Source organism: Artibeus jamaicensis, unplaced genomic scaffold (assembly GCF_021234435.1).
Source record: "Artibeus jamaicensis isolate MK-2021 breed Jamaican fruit bat unplaced genomic scaffold, CSHL_Jam_final contig_886, whole genome shotgun sequence".
NCBI classification, from domain to species: domain Eukaryota; kingdom Metazoa; phylum Chordata; class Mammalia; order Chiroptera; family Phyllostomidae; genus Artibeus; species Artibeus jamaicensis.
Genome location: NW_026522002.1, coordinates 785,942 through 807,130, shown reverse-complemented (window position 1 = coordinate 807,130; position 21,189 = coordinate 785,942). Strand labels below are relative to the sequence as shown.

The following is a 21,189-nucleotide window of genomic DNA, read 5'->3' as shown; positions in this document are numbered from 1 at the left end:
TTTGCAAGCTTGAAGGGATTGGCAAGAAATATTCAAAGGGACGAAAAGCAAGAACCTATAACCAAGATTACTCTACCCAGCAAAGCTATCATTTAGAATCAGAGAAGGAGTTCATCATCACTAAACCAGTATTTTATGAAATGGTAAAGGGTCTTCTAGAAAAAGAAGGAGGAGAAGGAGAACAACAACAAGAAAATGGCAATGAATACATATCTATCCATAATTGAGTTTAATCTAGTTTTTGACCCAGCAATCCCACTTCTGGGAATATATCCAAAGGAACCCAAAATACTAATTCTAAAGGACATAATCAACCCTATATTCATTGCAGCTTTATTTATAGTCACCAAGTTATGGAAGAGGTCATGTGTCCATCAGTAGATGAGTGGATAAAACAATTATGGGACACATACACAATGGAATACTACTCAGTTGTAAAAAAAAGAAAATTTTATCCTTTGTGACAGTATGGATGAACCTGAGGAACATATGCTAAGTAAAATAAGCTAGTCATAGAAAGACAGATACCATATGATTTCACTCATATGTGGAATCTAATGAACAAACTGAACTAACAAGCAAAATAAAGACAGACTCAAGGAAACAGCAGGATGACAGCTAAGGGGAGGGGAGGGGAGAGGAATGGAGAAAATAAGCAAAAAGGAAAAAGGACTCATGGACATGGACAATGACTGCAGGGGGAGGAAGGTGGTATAATGGAACTAAACAGTAATAAAATATAATAAAACTTTGTTTACTTCATTAAAAACTAAAATATTTTTTAAAAAACAAAATAAATGAACAAGCATAACAGAAACAGAATCATAAGAACAGAGAACATTTTCTGGGAGGGGTGTCAGGGAGGATGTATGAAAAAGGTAAAGGAATCTAGAAGTACAGGTTGGTAGTCACAGAATAGTCATGGGGATATAAAGTACAGCATAGGGAAAAGAAGAACATATATGCAATACCCAAGGACATGGACAACAGTGTCGGGATTGCCTGAGGGAGTGGGCAAAGGGCTGTGTGGAGGGGGTACAAAAAGGGAAATTTGGGACAACTGTAATAGCATAAACCATAAAATATGAATAAAACATTAAGTACATTAAGTATAATTTTGTTATAAAATTAATAAGTGCAAAGAAAGTAAACATCCTTTAAATACAAAAAAATTAAACCTGGAAAAAAAAAACACCATCACCACTTCTACCGGTGACCAATTTTTAACATTTTGTGCACATCTGTTCAGATTTTTCTCTACTCATAAAATATATGCATATATTTTCCCTGTAATACAAGCATATTTCATTTTTACTTAATATTATAATCATTATTTGCATGTCAGCACATACAGATCTAATTTATTCTAACTATATAGTAATCCATTGTATATTTCTTTTTTCAATTTTTAAAATTGTTCGATATACAGTTGTCACAATTTTCTCCCAGTTGCTCTCTACCTGCCAACCAACCCTCTGTTTCCATAGTCAGTTCCCACCCTGTTGTCCATGTCCATGGGTCCTTTACTAGGCCCTTCCCTTTCTTTTTTCTCCCTCTTATTTTCCTGTTATTTCTTCCACCCACCCCTTTGGTCACTGTCAGTTTGTTTCTTATTTCCATGTCCCTGGTTCTATTTTGCTCATTTGTTTGTTTTGTTCATTAGCTTCCACATATAGGTGAGATGATATGGTATTTGTCTTTGTTGACTAATTTATTTCACCAAGCATAATACTCTCCAGTTTCATCCATGCTGCTGTGAAGGGTAGGAGTTCCTTCTTTCTACTGCACAGTATTCCATTAGATAAATATTCCACATTGTTTTCATCCCCTCATTTACTGATGGGCAGTTAGGCTATTATAAATAACATTGCAAAAAAAATAATGTTGCTATGAACATTGGGGTACATAGGTTCTTTTGAAGGGCTGTTTCAGGATTCTTGGGGTACAATTGCTGCAGTAGCATCACTGGATCACAAGGCAGTTCTATATTTAGTTTTCTGAGGAAATTCCCTACTTTTTTCCACATGGCTACACCAGTCTGCCTTTCCACCAACATTGCACTAGGGTTCCCTTTTCACCAAAACCTTGCCAGCACTTGTGGATTTGTTAGTGGTGGCCATTCTGATCAATGTGAAGTGGTACCTCATTGTAGTTTTAATTTACATCTCTGATGGCCAGTGATGTTGAGCATTCCTTCATACAAATATGGGCCCTCTGTATGTCTACCTTGGAGAAGTGTCTGTTCAGGTCCTTTGCCCATTTTTTAATTGGATTGTTTGTCTTCCTGGTATGGAGTCCTGTCACTTCTTTATATATTTTGGAGATCATCCCTTGTCCAAGGTATCATTAGCACATATATTTTCCCATAGAGTTGATTCACTTCTCATTTTGCTGATATTTTCTTTAGCCATGCAGAAACTTTTTAATTTCATGAAGTCCCATTTGTTTATTCTTCCCTTCATGTCCCTTGCTCTAGGGGACATATAAATGCAAATATTGCTGCATGGAATATCTGAGATTTCCCTGCCTATGTTGTCCTCTAGAACTTTTACGGTGTCCCCACTTATATTTAATTCTTAACCACCTTGAATTTATTTTTGTGTATGGTGTAAGTTGGTGGTCAAGTTTCATTTTTTTGCATGTAGCTGTCCAGATCTCCCAACACCATTTGTTAAAGAGGTAATTTCTACTCCATTTTATGCTCCTGTCTGCTTTGTCAAATTTTATTTGACAATAGAGACATGGCTTTATTTCTTCAATCTCTGTTCTGTTCCATTGATCTATGTGTCTGCTCTTATTCCAGTACCGGAGGCTGGTTTTTTTTTTTTTGTTTTTTTTTTAGTTATTTTTCAAGTACAGTTTTTTGTCTATTTTTCCCATCCCAGCCTCCCCCGCCCCTTGCTCCCCACCTCCCTCCCATTTCCACCCCCCTTAGTTCTCGTCCCTGTGTCCTTCCTATTTGTTCCTCCAAATCCCTCCCCCTTTTTCCCCTTAACTTCCCTTCCTTCTCCCCTCTGGTCACTATCCCCTTGTTCTCAATTTCAGTGTCTTTGTTTTTTGTTGTTGGTTTTTTTCTGCTTGCTTGTTTGTTTTGTTGTTTAGCTTCCTGTTAAAGGTGAGATCATATGGTATTTGTCTTTCAACTCCTGGCTTATTTCACTCAGCATAATGCTTTCCAGTTCCATCCATGTTGTTGCAAAGGGTAGTAGCTCCTTCTTTCTCTCTGCAGCATAGAATTCCATTGTGTATATGTACCACAATTTTTTGATCCATTCATTTACTGATGGGCACCTAGGTTGCTTCCAACTCTTGGCTATTGTAAATTGTGCTGCTATGAACATTGTGGTGCAGATCTTCCAAACAAATTATCAACAAAGATATCGTGGCATTAAACAACACCCTAGATGAAATGGACTTAACTGATATATATAGATCCGGAGGCTGTTTTGATTACAGTGGCCTTGTATTACAGTTTGATGTCATGTATTGTGATCCCACTTACTTTGTTCTTCTTTCATAAATATGCTTAGGCTTTAAGTGTTTTCTTTATTTCTGGGGTCTAATTAACCTTTCCTTCTCTTCCATGTTCTTCAGTTACGCCAATGGCCTGATTCATATACAAAGAAGTTTGAACACAGAATCTACCCCATCACATTTTCAGTGGGAAACTCTCAAGAATGGAAGAAATTATTCAAACCCTGTGCTGCCCAGAGACTCTTTCTTCCGGTAGGACCACCTGCTTTTAACGAGATGTTGCTTGGGAGAGAACACTCCTGGGAATGTGGTGACATTAACTGGAACCCATTCAGAAACATTTATATAGAGCTGAACATGTGTTTCTCTTGGATTATGTAGTCCATGCTCTTAGTCTTCAGGGTGTAAAGAGGTTTTCTGTGTTTGAAAAATTGTCTTTCCCAAAGATTTAGAGACTGAGAACATCCAAAGCTTGTTCTGAATTAAGGGTCTTTCTGACTGTGGCACCATTTACTGGCTATGTACACCTCAGAAAACTCCCAGTTTCTTTCTCTACTGTACTCAGTTTCCTCCATCAGCTTGGCACAAAGTTGACCTTCTATAAATATTAGTTATGATTATTATTTCTCTTATAACTATAACTACTACTAGATGTAGCTATTACCAGGGAGAAATCCAAGTCAGGGACCCACCCCCAAGCTTGTTCCTCAGTTCTTGCCTTGCTCACAAGAGATGAATTCAATCAAAGGACAAATATGTAGTCAAAATGAGATAGTAAGTTTATTTATGAAATCTATAAAGGAAATAAGGTAGTAAGTTTGTTAGTAAGTTTATTCTATACACTTTAGCCAAGGCTACAAGTTGGCCCTCAGCTAATCTGAGTGTGATGACTATTGGGGTTCAGAGGTAATATACTTTAGTTGGCTTCTAGGTTCTCCCTCCTCCTTCTGCTCCCCAGATCTTGGGATTAATACTGTCACGAAGGCTTTCCCAGCTAGTGGAGATGATACACAAAGACTTACAAGGCTCCCTTCTTCTGTGCTATTATAGTTTTACTTGTGATGCTTGGAATGCCTGGCAATCTTATCAGACCAGGCTAAGGACTGCTAGGTCAATGAGTGAGACATGTCTCCCTTTTGTTTCTAGCTTCCCGTTTTAAGTTCTTTGTTAGATTGTGATTGTGGGGGCTCTGCTTTATTTTCCCTCTAGCTGCTTATTCTTAGCTGTGACCTACAGTAACATAACCATGGTAGGGAATAATTTAGAGAAGGTCCAGAGTTCTGGTTCAGCCTTTTGATTTTGAAATTTTAATAGAATGTTTCTATTTATTTAAAAAAATCCTAAATAGGAAAATTGCTGAACATATATCAAAACTAGGATATCACTGAGCCAACATGGCAGCTTTCAATTTTAATCTTGATGTTTTTGAGGGAGTCGTGCACTCAGCAAACATTTATTGGGTGCCTATTATGTGCTAGGTATGGCTTAGTGGTGGTTATATTGTGATGAACAAGAGAGTTCTGGTCTTACCTCTTGGAGTGTGAATCAAACAGGACATTGAGCAGGTACTTGGAAGTGTGATCTGTGCTGAAGTGGAGAACAGAGTGTCAATGATGGAACATGTGTTTCATCTCTGTTTGGGAGGTTGTCTTAGAATGTTCTCTTGAGGCCTTTATGATAAGACACAGATGAAGAAGAAGTAAGGGTCACTGAGTGACAAGAGCCTGAGGTTAAGAGAGAAAAGGGCTCCAGGCAAAAGGAAGAGTTTGTACAAAGGCCCTGAATTGGGAAGGAGCCTATGTGAGAAAATTCAAAAAATACAGCAACCAGAAAATACAATGAGGAGGGATTTAAGAGGTCAGCAGGAGCTGGAATGTTCTAGCTCTACCAAGCCATGATGAATATCTGCTTTTTGTGTTGAGGGCAGTGAGAATCTGTGACTGATTTCTAGCATGGAAGTAGGATCACCTAACTTGTGTTTTAAAGAGGACACACTGGTTCAAAGCAGTATGGACAGTGGAATCGCTGGGGCCAATAAGTGATGACTTGGGGTATGGTAGTTGACTTACAGATGGATTCAGAACCTGCCTGAGAAATAGAATTTACCAGGCCTCATGATTGGCTTGTTGTAAAAGTTGAAGGGAAGTGAGGTAATAAGAATTTCACCCAGGTTGCTGACCCAAACAACTATTAAAGTTGACCTGTTTGAAACCACCAATAGTCAGCTATTTATGACCTACAAAGAAATGCAGTTTCATATGGTTCAAACTACCAAGCTGATGGTGGTGCTATGTAGAGATAGAAGAGATTAGAAAAAGATATATTTTAGTAAAAGGTGAGATAATTTTAATGTGAGGCATATATTTTTCCCTTTTTAAAAATTTATTTATTTGTTTGTTTTTTTAATACACTTGTCTCAATTTTCCTGCCACCACTTTCACCTGCCCCACCCACTGGCACCTCCCACCCTCCATCCTTCTCCTCTTTGACTTTGTTGTTAGGTCCTTTAAACATGTTCATTGATGACCCTAACCTTCTTTCACCATTATCTCTCTCCCCCATCCCCTCTGATTACTGTTAGTTTATTCTTAATTTTAATGTCTCTGGTTATATTTTGCTTCTGTATTCATTTTGCTGATTAGGTTCCACTATAAGTGAGATCATATAGCATTTGTCTTTCACTGCCTGGTTTACATCATTTAGCATAATGCTCCTCAGTTCCACCCATACAGTTCTGAAGGGTAGGAGCTTCTTTCTTTCTGCTCTGTGGTATTCCATTGTGTAAATCTACGACAGTTTTTTGATCCACTCATTTACTGATGGGCACCTAGGCTGCTTCCAGCACTTGGCTAGTGTAAATTGTGCTGCTATGAATATTGGGCTGCGTATGTTCTTTTGAATTAGTGTTTCAAGGTACTTAGGGTATAATCCGGCAGTAGAATTGCTGGGTCAAAAGGCAGGATCCATTTTTAGTTTTCTGAAAAAATTCTGTACTGTTTTCTACTGTGGCTGCACCATTCTGCAGTCCCACCAACAGTGCACTAGGGTTCCCCTTTCTCCACAACCTCTCCAGCACTGTTTGTTGATGTTTATGATGGTCATTCTGACCAGCGTGAAGTGGTATCTCATTATGGTTTTAACTTCCATCTCCCTGATAGTTAGAGATATTGAGCATCTTTTCATATGTCTCTGGATCCTCTGTATGTCCTCCTAGAGTAGGTGGAAGCAGTGAACACCAGGATACCCACTGGAAGAGGAAACCCAAACACAAAGGAACCACCAACAGATAACGACAGAACAAGGTGAAGGCGATGTGAAAACCACACAAACCTCAATCCAAGACCTCTCTGGAAATATAACTAAATAGTGGAGAAACTACCTAGTACAAACAACTGAACAAGAACAAAAGAAAATCCTCAAGACCTTGTACACACGGAAGAACTAGCTTCAACACAACCTGCCCTCACCAGCACAACAAATTACAACAGGTGGTAGACAGAGGGACCATCAGTTCACCAGCTGGTTGGAAGGACCCACAAAAGAAGGACCCCAAAACAATCAAAACCCAAAGACAAACACAGAGCCAACTTAAATTACAGCCCAAGACCAGTGAGCTTGGGAGATCAAGGAGACTACACCACTGAATCTCACAGGTAGTATACCACAGAAGTTCACACCGTAAACCGAGGAAGCCAGAACAAATCAATTTAAGAAGCTGAAGCTAACAAGAAGAGTATCACAAACAATTGGAAGACAAAGAAACAATCCCCAAATGAAAGAAAAGGAGGAAGCCTCAGAAAGAATGCTAGATGAAATAGAGGCAAGTCAGCTATCAGATATTGAGTTTAAAGCAATAGTTATCAGGAAATATAAAGAGCTCACAATGAGCTACCAGAAACTACAGGGAGACTACAGTGAACTCACTGCAAACTATATCAACATAAATAAGGAAATAGAAACTATGAGCAAGGGTCTAGATAAAATGAAGAATACAATATCTGAACTGAAGAACACAGTGAAAGGAATCATGTCTGTTTTCATGGCCTTTGTTTTTAACTCTTTTGTTTGATATCCAGCTTTTTTTCCTTGACCATTTACTTGGATTATATTTTTCCAACCCTTCACTTTCAGTCTGTGTGGGGCTTTTATTCTTAGGTGGGTCTCTTTTAAGCATATGTGGATCATATTTTCTTATCCATTCAACTACCCTTGTCTTTTGATTGGAGCATTTAATCCATTTACATTTAAGGTTATTATTGATAGGTATTTATTCATTGCCATTTTACTCTCTTTGCACCTGTGTTCCTCTCCCCCACTGTTTTTCTTCCTCTTCTTAAGGAAGTTCCAATAGTGTATCTTGCAATGCTGATTCAGTGGAGGTCTATTCTTTTAACCTTCTTTTGTGTGTGAATCTCCTTATGTCACCTTCCATTTTAATTGAGAGCCTTGCTGGACAGAGTACTTTTGGTTGCAGTACTTTGTTTTTCATTACTTGGACTATTTCTTGCCATTCCCTTCTGGCTTGTAATGTTTTCATTGAGAAGTCAGCCGCTATCCTTATTGGGGCTCCCTTGTATGTTAATTTATGTTTCTCTCTTTCTGCCTTTAAAACTCTCTCTTTATCTTGGAATTTTGCCATTTTAATTGTGCTGTGTCTTGGAGTGGGCCTCTTTAGGTTCGTCTTGATTGGAACCCTCTGTGCTACCTGAATTTGTATGGCTTTTTCTCTCATCAAATTAAAGAAGTTTTTCATCATTACTTTTTCAAACAGGTTTTCTGTTCTTTGCTCTTCTTCTGCTTCTGGTATCCCAATTATGCAGATATTATTATGTTTCATGTTGTCCTGCAGTACTCTGAACACCTTTCATTCTTTTTTAGCCTCTTCTTTTTCTTTCTCTTTCTGTTATTTTTTTCTACCTTGTCATCCAGCTCGCTGATTTGATCCTCTGCTTTATCTAGCCTGTGTTTGATTCCTTGTAGTGTATTCTTCAATTCAGAAATTGTATTTTTCATTTCCTCTTGTCCCTTGTTGGTAGTTTCTGTATCATTTTTTTATATTGATATAGTTTGCAGTGAGTTCCTCGTAGTTTCCCTGTAGTTTCTGGCAATTCACACTGAGCTCATTGAATTTCCTTATAACCATTGTTTTGAACTCAATATCTGGTAGTTGACTTTCCTGTATTTTATTTAGCACTCTTTCTGAGATTCCCTCTTCTCCTTTCAATCAAAGACTGTTTCTTTGTTTTTCCATTATTTGTGAGACTTCTTGTGTGTTTCTGCTTTTAAAATTGATTAGTTTTGACTCCCTGACTTTGTGGTGTGAACTTCTGTGATAAGAGGCCTATGAAATTCAGTGGTGCAGTCTCCTTGATCACCTGAACTTGATGCTCTTGGAATGTCCTTTTTGCCATTTATGTTGGTTCTCTGGATGTAATTGGGTTTTGATTTTGTTGGGTGTTTTTTTGTGGTTGTTTTTTTTCTCCAGCCAGTTGAGTGAGGGTTACTCCTCCCACCATGTCTTGTATGCTGTTGTTCAGGTGTAGACAGGTTGTGCTGAAGCTAATTCTCTGTCCGAGGTCGTAAGGCTTCTCTCTCACTATTGCCCTGTTGTTTGTTCTGTGGTACATTTCTCCACAGTTTAGTTTTAATTCCAGGTTGGTCTTCAGAGGAGGTTAATGTGACTTGTCTTCATTCCTCTGCCATCTTCCTCCAGCACACCTAGTCTCCTAATGTGAGTCACATTTTAATTTTGAAGTGCCTAGGACATATCCACACAGGGAAATCTTACTTTCTGTTGATCTGAAACCCTAAATGCCAAATAGTATTTTCAGCATTTCTTACACAGAACCTATGAGATGAAGAAGGCCTGAATGTACTGTTGGTACTCACTCATTAAATATCCTATTTTTTCACACCACAGATCTTTATATATGTTGTTATATAGGTCTAATTGCATACAAATGGGGCTAAGAAAAACAGCCTCAAATTAGTACTAAAATCTGTTGGCTAGTGATTTTAAAACTAATTATCATTTGAGAAGATGAAAAAATTCTCATGTTTCTGCTTATTGTCTTCATTTTGGTAGGAAATGCATTATATAGCCAAGGTTAGCATTGGAAAATTATCCCCCCAACCTCTCTGAAAAATATTAGCAATAAATGTGAATTTTCCCTGACCTTGAATTGTGAATTTATTGCCACTAAACAACAACAACAAGAACCCTGCCCTGGCTGATGTGGCTCAGTGAATTGAGCATTGTCCTGCAAATCAAAGGGTTGCTGGTTAAATTCCCAAACAGGGCACATGCTGGGTTGCTGGCCAGGTTCCCAGTAGCAAGCATGTGAGAGGCAACCACAGACTGATGTTGCTCTCACTTTCTTTCTCCCTCCCTTCCACTCTATTTGAAAAAAAGATAGGTAGATAGATGATAGATAAATAGATAGATAGATAGATAGATAGATAAAATCTTTAAAAACCCTCCCATATCAAGCTTTTCACTCAACCCAGGTAAGTATTCCATTTTGCATGACAAATGGTGCTGGCATTCCTTATCTGTTCTTGATAAGGGAAAGTAGAGCTGCTTAAAATAATAGAGATTGTACCTGACAGGACGTTTTTTTTTTGTTGTTGTTTAAGTCATAGCATAACAGCAGATTATGAACTTGGTATTTTGGGGCATCAGTGAAATGTATTGATGCTAGAGATATTTGAAATAAATTTTAGGTGATGTTTTCTTTGGAATTCATTTCTATAAAAACAAATTTATCTCTATAAAACCAAATCTTTATAAAGCCAAATCTCAGCAACACAGAGAAAATGGAGATTCTAAAATATAAACATGCTACAGGTGGTCAGTCAATTGACTGAGAAGCACAGTCTTGCCCATTTTCTGAAGGGATTTCATCTACCTCAAACCTGTAGAAGAAACCTTTTCTCAGGTAATATTTTAGTATGAGAATGATCAGAGCACATGCCTTTGCAACTCAAGCCTATTATATCTTCAAGTACAATCACTGTTGCATCAATCCCACCAGTTCAAGACTTATGAAGTCCTAAAAACCAGTGGACATTTACTTTTCTAGTTCTGTGAATAATGGTCCTAAGAACAGGACAGTTATTGGTATACACTAAAGTTCAGAGAGCTCAATTAAGCTTTTTAGGCTAAATACTGATTTCAGGTAATTCATAAGCTTAAGGTATTTAAAACAATATGCCAATTACAAATAAAAAAAAACTGTTCATTAAAATTGATCCTGGAAGACATTTTTTCCTTTTCCATTAGTAAAAAAAAGTAACTGAATTTCATGAATGCATATCACCTTTCACCCACTTAATAGGAATTAGTGAGATTTTATAATGGGCCTATATATTTTGTTACGCATTGTGCCTATGTGATTACAAAACCCTTGTCCTCAATATATGGTCCACTGGAGATCCTAGAGATATTTAAAATATAACAAAGATCACTAGATTATAGAATCTGCAGATACTTTGACATCCAGTATTTACTATGAATTAGGTTAAGGCCCAGTACAGGTCTTACCAGGGAGAAAGAATTTTTAACCAAGTTTCAGTAAGTTCCAAGATTATAATAATGTCTGATGTCTTTCTTGGTCTCAGTACTTGCCTCGAGCATCCCCATTTAAGGAGGAAGTTAGGAAAAAGTATTGTCAAGAGAAACAGGATAAAATTGCTTATAGCCTTGACTTGTAATTTGTCCTGAGAGTTTTCTAACTCAATCGATTTCCAACAAACTTATTCCATTTCTTTAATATTTCAGAGAAGTACCACACCAAATAAACAAAAATCTTGTTACTTGTTTTTAATATCACATTAAGGGCAACAGCATATGAACTTCCCTTTTTCCACTTACATTTGTTAAAGAGGTATGGAACTGGTTCTATTGTTTGCAAGACTGTATACTTGCCAGAGACATTGTAATGAGTTTGCCATAGGCTAATGGAAAAGAAAGATTTACCTGACTTATTTGAAATTTTTATAAATAAGGTCAGGTCTCTGTCTTATTATTCATTTTAAACCTCAGCATTAGCAATTTACATTGAGGCTTCCTTGGGAACAACCTTTTAGCTATCAACAAATATTGACTGGCAACTGGAATATTTTAAAATCTTTATTAAGAGGTATGTCAATTAGAATAATCATAAATGATGCCTTTATATTTTGTCAAGCACCAAGAGGCCAGAAATTATTGGATGAGATCAACTACCAAAAAAAATCACATAAAAATGACCCCAGATGCCAGTTTTGTTGAACAAGCTTTCCACAGTACTTATTATTTACTCACACATTATTAAAGATGAGACATTCAGGGTATTACTTGCAACTATTGGTTTCATGTGAGAAAAACTCAATTCTAACTAGCTAAGCAAAAAAGGAAGTTTCCTGATTTATCTGACTGCAAAGTGCTAATGATAGGGCTAATCCAAAACATGCCTAGATCTAAGGGCTCTCATATGTCACCAGCATTCTGTCTTTCCCTCAGTCCCTTGCAAGACTTATCCATGAGCATGATGATTGCTTAAAGCAGCCAGATTCAAATTCTAGAAATTTAGTTACTGCAGCAGAAAAAGAGCAGAGTAGGGTGATTGCATCCAAAATGGTGGACTGAGAAGCTCCGTGGAATTGCTCCCCAGTAAAACAAGCATACCTGGCAAAAATTATTTTTAAAACAACTGTTTATAGTTTATGGCAATTGACATAAAAGCCTGAGCAAAGGCCCTTGGAGAAAGATGTTTATTATTCAAGAAAACCTACTAAAACTCAGTAAGAAAGAGTGAGACTCTGTGTCATTTAAACCATGACTTAGTTCCTCCTTCCCTTACAGCTCAGCATGATAGAAACTCAGTTCTAGACAATTCAGTCAAGTACACAGGGATTCTTTTCTCCACAGCTCTTAGTTAAAGGATATGGTATTTCCTTGAAGGAAGAGGCAAATCACCAGTATTCCTTATCTCTACTAGCAATATGTGGCAAAGTTTAAATTTCAGCCAACTCTTATCAAAATTTCAGGGGCTCTCTCAATTAAGAGGAAGCTTCTAACCTCAGGAGAGGAACAAGATAAAGTATTGGCCAGTTAGTTTATAAGAGAGAACTAGGAGAAGAGACATATAAAAAGTACCCTCCTGGTGTCAGAACACAGTTCAAAGACTTTAAAAACTATTTCTGAAAATGGTCCTGAATTTAATTGGATCAGGCTGTGGAGTAATTTGTGCCTCAGGCCACTATCAAAGACAATAAAACAATGAGCTGGCAATTAGTGGAGCCTAATAACTAAGTGTAATATCAACAACAGCAGATAGCTTAACAGAAAGATTAGAGGAGTCACTCAAAGAGAGCCCTGACAAAACCAGTCAGTTTAGGGTGACTACGCACATGCCCACGGCTGCACCCACCAAGGAACAACATTATAGGTTTCACATGATGGGTGAAATGGAGTCACTAAAATAGTATAGTCAAGACATTAAACAAATAAACAAGCAAACAACATCGACAAGCCCTTCATGTTGGTGTATGTATGTGTGGGGAGGGAAAGGATCAATAGCCACAGTTGTTATAATATATCATCTAAAACACCCTAGAAACAGGAAAGTATGACTCACTCATAAGAAAAAATATAACTAAAACTGCCTATGAGAGGACTCAGATGTCAGGTTTAGTAGAAAAAGACTTCAAATAAGCCACTATAAATATTTTCAAGCTACAAAAAAAACAACCAAGATGTCCCTCAGTAGGTAAACGGGAAAATAAATTGTGGTACATCCAGACAGTGGAACAATGAGCTTTTGAGCCATGAAAAGTCAAGGAGGAACTTTTGAATGCATATCACTAAGTGAAAGAAGCCAATCAGAAAGGCTACATACTCTTACTGCAACTGTGTGACATTCTGAAAAAGGAAAAACTATGGAGATAATAAAAAATAAGTGGTTGCCTGGGTGGGAAAGGGGGACTGTGGGATGAGTGAATAGGCACTGCACAAAGGATTTTTAGGGCTGTGAAAATATTCTTTACATTATAATGATGGATATGTGTCATTATATATTTATCCAAGCCCATAGAATGTATAACACCAGTAGCAAACCATAATGTAAACTATGATTTAAGTGATTACAATGTGTCAATATAGGTTCATCCCTGGTAACAAATATACTATTATGGTGTATGATATGGATATAAAGAGGAGCTATGCATGTGTGGAGGCAGTGGGTATATGGGAAATCTCTGTACCTTCCTCTCAGTTTTTTTGTGTACCTAAAACTTCTCTTAAATTGTCTTTAATTTTTTTTAATTCAGGGGACCTGAAATATCCAAAACAGTATTTAAGAGGGGGAAAAAGTTGTAAGACTCTCACTTCTTGATTTCAAAATTTACTATAAATCTATGGTAACCAAACCAGTGTAATACTGGCATAATGATATACATATATATCAATGGAAGAGAACTGGGAGTCTAAAAATAAGCCCTCATATTTATAGTCCATTGATTTCAGACAAAAGTACCAAGGCAATTCACTGGGGAAAGAGTAATCTATTCAACAAATGGTATTGGTGCAACTGGATATCCACATGCAAAAAAAAAAAAAAAGAACTTACATTCCCTACCTCATAGTATATGTAAACATTAACTTAAAATGGACCAAAGGCCTAAAAATATGAAAATATTAGAAGAACATATAGGAGTAAATCTTTATGACCTTGGATTAGACAGTGTTTTCTAGGCTATGGCACAAAAGCATAAGCAAAAGAAAAATAGCTAATTTGGACATTATAATTGAAAACTTTTGTGCTTCAAATGGTACCATAAAGAAAGTAAAAAGGAAATGTACAGGAGAAAATATTTGTGTATTACATTTTTGACAAGGGGCCTGTATTAGAATATATAAAGAACACTTAAACTCAATAATAAAAAGACAACTAGCCTAAATTTTAATAATGGGCAAAATATCTGAATAAATACCTCACCAGTGAAGATATATAAATGGATAATATTCATATGAAAAGATGCTCAACATCATTAATAATCATGGAAATTCAACCAAAACCACATAGAGATGCTACTTCATACTATAGGGTGGATATAATAAAAAAGACAATAGCAAGTGTTGGCAAAGATGTGCAAAAATTGGAACCTTCATATACTGCTGGTACTCAAAATTTTGTACCCAAATATCTATAATACATTATTTACAAGAGCCAAAAAATGAAAACAATTTCAAATGACCATCAACTGTTGACAAGATAAATAAAATGTAGTATATTTATACAATGGAAAAATATTTCGCAATAAATATGAATGAAGTACTCATAAGTGTTTAAACTGAGATATGCCTTGAAAACATGCACAATGAAAAGAGCCATTCACAGATGAACACATATTGTATGAATCCATTTATATGAAATATCCCAAATATGCAAGTCTATCTATGGAGATAGAAAGTAAAAGTATTGCTTGCTTAGGCTAAGCAGGGTGGGGAAAATTTGTAGTGACTGCTAATGGCTACAGGATTTCCTTTTGAAGTGATGGAAATGGTGTAAGATTAGATTGTGATAATGGTTGCATAACTCTGTGAATATTCTGAAAGCCATTGAGTTGTTCATTATAAATGTGTGAATTCTGTGGTATGTAAATTATATTTCTATAAAGCTGTTACCATAGAAAATAAAAGCATGGTACTAAATAACTGTATATAAATTCTGGGTATTCTAATTGGCCCAGAGTGATTCACGTGTTCATCCCTGAATGATTATTATAGCCAGGGGCCTGGATACTCTACTCTGATTGGCCTGACTTGAGTCACATTCTCTTCCATGGGCAACAGAGCCCAAATGCATCTGAACCACATGGGTTTCATTTTTTCCACAGGAGAGAGTGTTGCTCTTGTCAGAAGATGGAGAAAGATATGCTGGGAAGGCAAAACAATAGATATCTTTCTAACTTGAGAATGATTAGTTCCATATAATCTCTTCTTTAGAGAGGTCCTTCCTTCTACTTTGTTAAAGTAAAAGGTGTGAGATAATATATAATGTGTAACCTCTAGGAAATTTAATAGCTACTATAATTAGGAAGCATTTAATGGTGATAAAAATAATTTCAGATATATTGAAGCAATATAGTATATTTGTTAAGACCACATCTCTTGAGGAAGGCAAAATATGTTCAAATCTTGCTTCTACCACTTAGAACTTTGTAACCTGGGGAAATAACTTAACTTATACTTCCCTAATTTATTCATTTGTAACATGGGAATAAGAATATTACTTATTTAATAGTGTGTATAAACTCATCTTTAGTGTACTTAACATCCTTAAGAACACTGCCTGGCACATAGTAAGTTTTAACTGCTATTTTTATCATTATTGCTATTGTTATGAGTACTGATAAGTAGCAATGAAACTACTGAGATCACTGACTGCTTTCCAAAAAGGATCTTATATTGGTTAATATCAACAAAAAATAAATTTGATCTGGTTGGATAAGCTAAAACCAACAGCACAATTATAACATACTGTAGCAGAGAACACCCCTGTAATGACATCAAGTACATTGTAGGGAATTGTGTTTTTGACCTCAACATGATTACCATCCTAGTAGTTCTGGAATCACCATGTTTGTTATGAAGCATACTATAAGAATAGTAACTAATTTCTGTTGTTTGCCTAATGTAACATAATCCTCTGGTTGCAAGCAAGCATAATTGATTGATTCCATCTAAGTCTGAAAAGATGTTAGTGCTTCTCAGAATGGAAGAGAAGTTTAGCCAACTAGGCTTGTGTGTGATTAAAGATTGCAAGCAAACCATTTGCATTTATATTCATTTGTTCCCAAAACTATATTAGAATTGATAATTAAATATTTTAAAGGCCACTAACCTTTTATTTTAGGATAAAGAAAAGCAAGAGATCAGGAAACCAAAGCTCAAACTGGATTTAGAGTAGTAGTGACCACCTTAGTGTTCTTGAGACATCTGTATATTTAACCAGCAGTAGAGAAACCCCAGAAGCAAATGAATTGTATGACACAACCTTCAAAAGGCCAATAAATTGGTGACATCAGCTACCTCTGGAAGTAGCAGTGAAGAAGAGCTTAGAATTTGGAGGTTTGGTTGAAAGTCTCTTTCAGTAAAACTGTTACTAACTGAAGTCCCAGATTGCCTGTTTTGAAGCATCTAACTGGGACTCTGTCTTGCTTCTCCCTGGGTAAAATGTTGGAGGTTTACTCTCGAGAGAAAATAAACCAGGAAGTCTCTGCACTAAGGAACTCCACGGGTAATTGAGGGCATCATGTAGAAAATATGAGGTTCAATTGAAAACTTACAGATGAATGTTGAGATCCTAGGCCCTTTTCTCTCACATAGCTCCCAGAGCCTTGCAAGGAAAATTATGCCTTCCAGGCAAAGATTTGGAAGAAATATCTGTAGGAATTTAAGAACACTAACTAACATCAGAGTATTTCCCATTAAGGTGACCCAGTCAGGGCTTCCTACACTGACAGGTCCCCTCTACATACTTTGAAACAGCTCTTGAATATTAATAGAAATCTAGCAATCACTGGAAATTTGAAGAAACACTCTAATAGGACACATATCAAAACAAACAAGGAGAAAACATCAACTTAGAGAAAATAATATGTACATAATGAGTAAAACTTCTAAATGAAATATCATTAGTATCCTTGGAGAAATAAAAAAATACATGAAGACACGTAGGATTCTGAAAAAAATTAAACATTTACAGGAGTAAATATAAATTCCTGTAAATTCAAAATATGAGAGCAGAAATGAACAACTCCAGAAACTCCATTTCTTCCAGAAATGAATAACTGGAAGAAAAAGTTGAGGAAATTTTTGTGAAAGATTTTGTGTATATATAAAAGCCCTGGCTGGTGTGTCTCAGTAGATTGAATTCTGGCCTGCAAACCAAGGGAATACCAGTTCAATTCCAGTCAGGGCACATGCCTGGGTTGTGGGCAAGGTCCCCAGTGGGGGGCACATGAGAGGCAACCACATGTTGATGTTTCTCTTCCTCTTTTTCTCCCTCCCTCCCCCTCTCTTTAAAAATAAAATTTAAAAATCTTTTAAAGAAAAACAATATAAAGAAATGAGATAAAGAATATAAAAAATGATGAGAAAGACAGGGGATAATCCAACATCTGAACAAATAGGGTTTTTAGGAGAGAGAGCAAAGAACACAAAGCATAGAAAAATCAATGGTAAAATTAATTTAAGAAAATTTCCCAGAATAAGAAGACACAAGTTCCCAGGTTGAGGGAACCCACCAAACGAGCATTACATTACATGGAAAAAGATACATAGCATCAGACAAAATTTCAAAGGTTCAGCTTTCAACTTTCAGAAGTTCCAGTCCAAGATGGCAATATAGGAGCCTCTTGAATTCTTGTCTTCCCATGGACACACTGAATCTATAGCTATACACAGAAAGATTTCCTCTGAAAGAAATCTGGAAACTATCTGGAGGGTTTCCACATATTGGGCAAACACAAAAATACCCAGCATCAAAATGGATCTTGGCACGTTCTCAACTACTGGCAGCCACTCAGAACAAAGAAGGTGGTGTGTATAGTCACAAAGATTTGAGAGATAACCAAGAGGCTGATCAAAAAGTTTCATTTCCTACACAAAACTATTATTTTAACACTTGAAGACTAACTGTTTTATCTAATATATAGAGACAAGTAAAAATGAAAAAACAAAAAAGAGGAGTATGTTCCAAACAAAAGAATAAGATAAAATGTCTAAAAATAGACCTTAAAGAAATTGAGTTAAATAGCTTATCTGACAGAGAACTCAAAATTACTCTAATAAAGATGTCACTATAGTCAAGAAAATAATGTATGAACAAAGTAAAATTTACAACAAAGAAAATATAAGAAATTATCAAATAAATCATAGAGATGAATATAATAACTACACTGGAAAATTCATTAAAGGAGTTCAACAGCAGACTAAAACAGAAGAAAGGACTTAAGCTATTAGAACAATAGGAATAAAAGATCACATTCAGTGCTAGCAAGGGTGGAGGGGGTTTACATACAAAGAATCAAAATTCCAAAGGGCTTCAGAGTTCTCAATAGCAATAGTGGAATTGCTACAATATTGGAGAAATGCCTTTAAAAGTCAGAGGCATTATCATTTCCAACCTAGAATTCTATACCCAGTCAACTACAAATCAACTGTATAGGTAGAATCAAGACACTTACAACATTAATTTGAAAAGATATATGCACAGATGTTCTTATATTCATTAGAACATTATTCACAATAACCAGGATATGGAAACAACCCAAGTGTAATATATATGTGACACATATACAATGGCACACCACTAAGCCCTAAAAAGTGAAATCCTTACATTTGTACAACATGGATGGACCTTGAAGAAATAAATCCAAATGGAAAAAGACAAACACCATATTATTTCACTCTTACATGGAATAAGTAAATAAAAACAAGATAACATATAAGGAAACAAGCAAAGACCAAAAAACAACCTCATAGATGTGGAGAACAGGTAAGTGGTTACCGGAGGAGAAGAAGGCCTAGAGGGAGAGCATAACCTAACAGCTAAAGGAGGTCAGTTGTATGGTGATGGATGGAAAATAGGTTTTTTGTAGTGAGTACAAGGACAAATTATAATATTGTACTCCTGAGACTTATATAAAGTTATAAACCAATGTTACCACTATAGTCTGTCCAGGAAAAGTCCAACACTTCTTGACAGTTTGCTCAACATCAACATAACCTGGCAGACTGGAATGCGCATGCATGAACAATGACAACTTCACTGTACTGGTCAGTGGGGGAGGTAGATGCTGTTCAGTGAGCATGTGTGCTGTGTGGCCATCCAATTCAAAATGACTGAGCAAGTAGATCAACGATTTGCATCAAATTTTGCATTAAACTTGAATATTCCTCCATGGAAACTTTGGGTGATTCAGAAGGCCACAGCTATGGGCAACCAGTGATTGGCAACTTCATCACAACAATGTACCTACTCATGCATCACATCTCGTGCAGGGGTTTCTGGGAAAAAATCAAATCACCAGGTTACTCAGCCCCCCTACAGCCCAGATTTGGCCCTCTGCACCTTCTGGATTTTCCCCAGACTGAAACACCTATGAAAGAGAAGAGATTCAGACTGTTGATGAGATTCAGGAAAATATGATGGAGCAGCTGATGGTGATTAGGAGAACTGTGGGAGATCTCAAGGTGCTTACTTCAAAGGGGACTGAGGCATCATTACCTACATACAATGTTTCTTATACCTGGTATCTTCTTTAGTAAACACGCCTATTTTTAATATTCCATGGCTGAATGGCTGGATACTTTCTGGACAGACCTCATATTTGAAAAGTTAGCATTTTAAAATCCAGTAAACTTAAAGTACAATAATTTTGGTTTTATATAAACATAACATTGGAACTTAAACAAAGACATTTTCTTTTAGATGTGCACAGTTTCAAAATATTTACCTCCCCTCTGAATCTTCTCTCAGGGAACCAATGGAGAGTGTTCTCCACCTAAAAAAAGGAATACATCAAGTAAGAGGAAGATATGGGATTCAGGAAGCAGAGAATCCCACACAAAAGACATAAGAAGAGTCTTGGGGAGAAAGGAAATGACAGATGCACAGCATTTTGATTGGAGCAAATCAGGAAACTGAAGGAATTTTAATTAATATAAAGAAAACTAAGCAAACTAACAACAGAAAAAAAAAGAAAAGTACTATTTCCAAGGAAAGCGGAGTTGTACATAAGGGAAAGTATCATGGTTTACTCCATGGCTTAATTGGAAATGGTGTTTCCATGGCCATCATTAGAAAATATTGCATATTGATCTAAATAATATTTTGGTATCTTAGTATTTGGGGATGAAAAGTATGTATATGAGCAGTGTGGTAGGATTGGATGCTTGTATGAAAGGAAACTAAATTTCCTTCTTCAAGCATAGGCAGTCAATAAATAAGGCATGTGTGACATGATAAAAATATATATTTGGTCTCTGTCCCTAGTTCCTGTTATAGTGCTCCTAAAACCCTTGTAATTTCCTGAGTGATAGGGCTGCTAGCAGCATCTTATGTTCTAATATTTGGTTTTTGACTCCTGTTCCTGTCAGAACTCCCAAAAAACCTTGCAACTTTGACTAACGAGTGTAATAGGAACATCTTACACAGAGCTCCTAAATCCCTTGGAATTTCCTGGGTGATAGGAGTGTCTTTTGTTCTAATAGCTTCTGGATGGGAGCTGGTCACCAGAAAAACCAAGCCATAATTAGAGGCTCAAAAGAGAGAAAGAGGGAAGAGAAGAAGAAAGAAGAGAAGAGAAGAGAAGAGAAGAGAAGAGAAGAGAAGAGAAGAGAAGAGAAGAGAAGAGAAGAGAAGAGAAGAGAAGAGAAGAGAAGAGAAGAGAGAAGAGAGAGGAGAGAAAGAAGGAGGGAGGGAGAGAGGAAGGAAAGGACATAAAGAAAGAAAGAAGAAAGGAAGGGAGGAAGAAAAGAATGAATGAATGAACTGTGTCCCAGGAGATAAAGGGCTATGGGAAACTGAGACACACTGCTTTTAAAGGGCAAAGACTAGAGGGACAAGAGTCAGAACAACTCTCTCCTGGGATAGAAATGCTGGCAGGTATCATTGTTCCTTAGTTGAATTCTCCTTCCACCCAACCAGCCAGGGGCAGGCAGAT

At 36.7% G+C, this 21,189-nt stretch overlaps 1 protein-coding gene across 1 annotated transcript in view; it reads left to right on the top strand.

Annotated features, from left to right (window-relative positions):
* The window catches only part of GXYLT2 (glucoside xylosyltransferase 2), a 161,722-nt gene that overhangs the window by 53,280 nt on the left and 87,253 nt on the right, over nucleotides 1-21,189 (top strand). Inside the window, exon 3 of the mRNA XM_037150281.2 lies at nucleotides 3,595-3,726. Within this exon, the coding sequence (XP_037006176.2) occupies nucleotides 3,595-3,726 (132 nt within the window). The remainder of the gene's footprint in view (nucleotides 1-3,594; nucleotides 3,727-21,189) is intronic.